Raw genomic sequence first — 5596 nt, forward strand, 5'->3', positions numbered from 1 at the left:
GACCCGTACTGTACTGTACCGTACCGTACCCCTCAGTGGAAACAAGCCATTAGGCAGCACGGTGCAACAATACCCGCACTTTGGTTCTGCTTTGATTTGGTTCCCCCCTACAGTAATATTGTATTTCACAATAAAAGTTGAAGTTTACTAGACATTGTACTGGTTATTATTTACCAAATAAAGGTGTATCACAGGTGCTAGATGTCCAAAAGCATTTGTAATTTGTTGGAAGGAATGAGAAACTGCTACTATGATGTGCACAAATGACTAAATGTTGTGGAGGTTGAACTGTTGTGCAAATGTAAATAGTAATTTAAGAAATGCACCAAAGTGACTGAGGAAAACTGTAATTTCTCTCCATTCTTCGCCTGATATTCAATGTCACTGGTTTTTCCTCATTCCATTCCAGGCTGCAAGTGCTATAGTGTCACGGGGTGACAAATTTTATTTTTTTCCCTGCCCAGGCGGAACTAATGTTTGCCGGGATTTGCCTCCCGTCGGACCCATAACAACGGGACATCAGCTAGTTCCGGGGTAGCACAAACAATCCCCGCGAACGGGGTAATCAGCCAGATTGCTAACAGCTGCGCATGGGGAAAACAAGCCTTGCGATTGGGACACTTCGCGATGAGAGGAGTATAAAAGGAGGAAGTATAGATCAAACAGTGCGTTGCTTTTGGGGAACAGTACTAGTGTTCCTGTGGGAAGAGTGAGCCATGGTGAAGAGGAAGTGGGGCCGACAGACGGGCGCGGGGCTGTGCGTTGGGAGAAAGAAGTAAACATGGGGCTGAAGATCGTTTGGGAGAGATAGTGAGTAGTCCAAATCAATTTCCATCCTCCTCTCTTGTGTCTGTGGGACACCTTGATGTGAAAGCCAGATCAGAAGATGGGCAACGGCCATACGTGTATTTTCCACTGAGTGCTGAATTGTTGAGATGAAGTGATGTGATGCACTGTCTGCTGTGTGAAGTGTGAACCTAAACCCGCTGGATGTCCATGTCTTACCTGAGTTTCTATCACATTCTGACTGCATGAGAAGAGGTTAACACTATTGTACACTGTTGTACTCCACAGACCATTGAGTGTATTTATCTGGCAGCCCGCTGTGAAGAGACATGTTGTGAATGTTTAACCAACTGCTTTGCAGTGAAGAGGATGACGTGCCTGTATACTCACACCCGAATGCTTTGCAGTGGAGACCTCCAGCCGTAAGTTCTCTGTCTGTCCATGGGAGAAGAAGAGGATTTTGTGATAAGATGAGGATTGTGTCTTTGTATGTCAGAGGATTACATACCTGTATACTCACCTGTCTGCTTTGCAGTGAAGTTTCCCCGCTATAAGCTCTGTGTCTGTCGGCCCTGCAGTGAAGAGGATGGCGTGCCTGTATACTCACCCCGACTGCATGCAGTGGAGACCCCCAGCCGTAAGTTCTCTGTCTGTCCAGGGAGAAGAAGAGGATTATGTGCTAAGATGACGATTGTGTGTATGTATGCCAGATGATTACGTATCTGTATATTCACCTGTCTGCTTTGCAGTGAAGTTTCCCCGCTGTAAGCTCTGTGTCTGTCGGCCCTGCAGTGAAGAGGATGACTTGCCTGTATACTCACACCCGACTGCTTTGCAGTGGAGACCTCCAGCTATAAGTTCTCTGTCTGTCCAGAGAGAAGAAGAGGATTATGTGCTAAGACAAAGATTGTGTGTTCATATGCCAGAGGATTACATGTCTGTATATTCACCTGTCTTCTTCGCAGTGAAACCGCCAGCCGCTCTGTGTCTGTTGACCCCGCCAGTGAAGAGAAGTACGTACTTGCATACTCACCTGTCTGCTTGCATCAAGACCTCCAGCCCGAAGTTTTCCTGCAGCAAGTTCATGACCACCAGCCTTCAACGAAATGGATAAGTGCTGTAAATTCCCCCCTGTTTGCCTCCCGGAGAAAGTGACACAAAGCAGCCCACTCTTTTAAAGAACATTTTTATTCTTAATAAAAACTTTTATTTTTTTATTAGGTTTTAATTCACTCCCTCTCGTCTGTCCTTCTTGCTCCGTCCTCCGTCTAGCTCCCCGAGGGTGGTGCGGGTCTCGAGGGGCGGGTGCAGGTCAGGTTGGCCCGCCCCGACCTGTGACAATATTCCTGCATGATATCTTCAACGTTTGACTATAAACAAATGCTTGTTGTTTCACCTGGTGGCCAACTTGAAAGCACCCTAGCTATTCTCCAGTCATTAAGTACACGCACACGTTGTGGACCCACACACATTACTAACGCGTTCTTTAAATAACAAAATGAATAAAATAAATACATACATATGGCATTGTGACATTGACTTTAGACTCTTTTTTTTCAATGGCACAGTCCATTTCAGTTGCCTCAAAATAGTAACATGCCAACAATTCGCCTGAACACATCTCATTTTCAGACCAGCAAAAATGGGCGAAAATGCATTTTCTATTTAAACAACGTGGCATAGGACGTATAAATTATAACAGCGTTAGGATGAAACTAGCAAGAAACACGACCCTGGCGCCGCATTGCGCCGCGTGTATGATAGGGCCCTTAATGTTGTATCACCTTTTTTCAAGTATGAAACTGGAAATTACAGCGTATGGAGTTGAACGGAAAGCAGTAGCATAGATGCTGTTACAGATATTCTAAGCTGCTGCTCTAGAGTTTTACGCTAAGGTCTGGTCCTCAGATCTCATGTGCTCAGCAGGATTGCTGTGTAGTCCTATAAGATGAGGGTGGTGTCAATAAGATCATGTGCCTCCAGGCTGGAGTTTGGCTGTTTCTCAGAACTTTAATAGAGCACAGAAGGAACAAAGCATGTGTGTCTCACAGAACGTCTTATGTAAAGATTAAGCTGATTGGATAAAGCCTAACACTCTGATAACACTGTATTCCACCCAGCGTCACACATCCATTCAACACAATAGACAAGACTGTTCTATACACACACTGTAAGAGATTTCCCAAACCTCAAACCTAAATTCAGACCTTCACACAAGCTACTGTTCCCAGACTGGTGTAGATGATTACTTTTGCAACCAGAGGCACAAAAGCTCCAGAGACTCCATTAGGTCTCTCACGGTGAGGCTAACAGAAATGGAGACAGCTGGTCCTTTCACCACAACTCCCGAAAAAAAAAAAAGAAAAAAAAAAGCTGACATGCATCAAAACTAAACCACAGCACACTGTCAGCTTCCAGTCACATCATTTAAGACTAAATTTTCAAATAAGACGTTGCATTTCTAGTTTTTATTATTTTTGTTATTATTGTATTTCCTTACATTCGATTTGACGTTTAGTTTCAGGAATTTAATTGTAACTTTAAGTTCTTAATGATGAATGATAAATCTCACATAATGTACAGCACTCCGGTACATAATTATCATTTAGCATTTATTCATAGCATCATTGCATAATTTAATCCTTCAGTTATAGCATCTATGAAGTGAAAAATCCAGCTCTCAGTTCTTAGAGGTGAATGGGGAGATCATTCGGTTGTTAAGTCTGATGTCACGCGTGACGTTTAGCCTCTTCCGGGTCCAAGCGCTCCGCTCGTCCATATCTAATTAACGTTACAACCCATAACGTTAGACTAAGCCCTTTTCTTAAAGGACTGGCTTCGCTTCAGCGCCAGTGGGTGTTAGGGATAAAGGAAAGAATTGTAACTTACCTTATCAACTGCAGCCATTTTCTCTTTTCTTTCTCGTCACAGGGAAAGCGGTAGAATGACAGTTGAATGTCACTTGTTTTTTTTAACTCCGATCTATTTAAACAACATGGGACACAGCACTGCGGCATGTTAAAACTCGGGCAAAAGTGGTAAGCAGATAGAGAGGACCCAGCATTTGGACCCGGAAACAGTATTATCAGTGCGTGATTACGTCACGACTTAACAACCGAATAGACAGCCTTTGATTTGGTTAGCATGAGAGCAGCTAAGAGCGCAGTAGTCCTCCAATTACTGAAGAATTAGAGCTCAAGGCCTGAGGTTATCTTCTTCTCCATCCGCTCACTCTGCTATCTTTCTGTGGATTAACGCTTCTCTGTTCTTATCTCAGACCCCAAGTTCTATCCATGAGAAGCAGGCAGATAAGAGCAAGGCAATGTGCCAAGAAGATGCAGCAAAGGAGTAGGAGAAGAGAGGCAATATGAACTTCAATATATATACAGTTTTTTTTATTCGCTTTGGTACTATTTTCACAAGTAAGGTGTACATTTTCAAAACTCTTAGTGCTAATATCACAACAGATCATCAAAAGTGCACTTTTTTCAAACATTTCATCATGTTTTCAACTGTGTTAGTACAATTCACACAATCACAAAGTATCCTTTTCACAACACAAAATAAGTGTTTCATCTACATTATTGTTTCATTCACAGTAACTGCCTTTCATAAAGCTCTTACTATCAAACTTTTGATTTGCATCTCTTTTTGTTCAGTTTAATACTTTTGTCTATTATTTAATCCAACAGATCTTAATGGTTAATCAATTAATCATTTGGTAAACCTATAGATTTTCATTTCAGCAATATACAGTATATGGATTTTGAGAACTACAGAAATAAAATGTGTGTTTGTATGAATATTTAAATTACATGTAACCAGTAACCACACATGATGAATACTCGTTATAGCTCTTTTTTTTCCCACTATTTTTTTCACAGTCTGACCACAATTGGCCACTATGTACTGTAATGTGTGCACTAAATGTTATGTTTTGTTCTTCTTTAGTTACATTTCATTATAGAAAGTATACCTATATTACAATTATATCTGAAAAATAAAAACTATAATTTGCCTAAATGATTGTAAAGGATGTCTTCATTGATCCTTCATTTGATTAGGCCTACATATATGATGGATATTTGGAAATTATAGATTATGTAAATGTTGGGTACTGTAAGTGTATTGCCTAATGTTACAGTAAAACTGTGTAATCTGTCTTTTATAGTACTGTAGCATATTCATTTCAGCACTTCTAAGGCCGATTTGAAACATGTATCTTGCATTGTTTGCTGTTGGATGAACTGATTGTTAAAAGTACTAAACTGAAAGAAGATCATATTGTTGTGTTTCAGTGATTAAACCAAATGTTCTCATTACATATTACAATAATCTTGTGTTTGAAATAATTATTATGTGGACTGAAAACATGTGCAACTGACTGAAAGCATTACATCAGGTTTTGAAAGAATGACTAGCTGCGTTACAAGTGTGATCAGTTTGGATTTTTGTACTAAGAGTTTTGAAAATGTACACCTTACTTGTGAAAATAGTACCAAAGCGAATAAAAAAAACTGTAAGACAAGTGCAACTGACCTAATGCATAATATACTGTAAATAAGCTGTTATTCACCTAATACTACAGTCCTTCATGATGTGATAATTTGTAATAGTATTCTGTCATACGAAGAGACCAAAGTGTTGGGAGGTAGAAGCAGTTGCAGCTCTGGTCTGGTAACCCAGCCCGATCTCATGAAAGTTCGTGTCTATGGCACGAATGTCATTTCTCGTGGCATTTATACGCCAAAAACAGTTTTTGCATGTATTTGGCACGCGATTTTCGCGTACATATGATACGCACTTTTTT

The 5596-nt window shown here is 40.7% G+C and overlaps 1 protein-coding gene across 4 annotated transcripts; it reads left to right on the top strand.

Moving 5' to 3' along the window:
* The first annotated feature begins 379 nt into the window (after positions 1 to 379).
* LOC148977194 (uncharacterized) lies at positions 380 to 4907 on the top strand. 4 transcript variants are annotated; one of them, XR_016145586.1, is made up of 4 exons: positions 380 to 810; positions 1075 to 1208; positions 1322 to 1905; positions 2008 to 4907. XR_016145586.1 is itself a non-coding variant. In XM_089117220.1 (4 exons), exons 2-4 carry the CDS (start codon positions 1156 to 1158, stop codon positions 1898 to 1900), a joined length of 477 nt encoding a protein of 158 aa, XP_088973346.1. In that variant the 5' UTR covers positions 380 to 810; positions 1075 to 1155; the 3' UTR covers positions 1901 to 4907. The 4 variants fall into 4 exon arrangements, 1 of the variants encoding a protein (XP_088973346.1); XM_089117220.1 differs by having other exon boundaries at positions 1365 to 1423; positions 1536 to 4907; XR_016145585.1 differs by having other exon boundaries at positions 395 to 810; positions 1322 to 1423; positions 1536 to 4907.
* The last annotated feature ends 689 nt before the right edge of the window (positions 4908 to 5596 follow it).

Source organism: Pimephales promelas, chromosome 11 (genome assembly GCF_988280905.1).
Source record: "Pimephales promelas chromosome 11, fPimPro1.hap1.1, whole genome shotgun sequence".
NCBI lineage: Eukaryota > Metazoa > Chordata > Actinopteri > Cypriniformes > Leuciscidae > Pimephales > Pimephales promelas.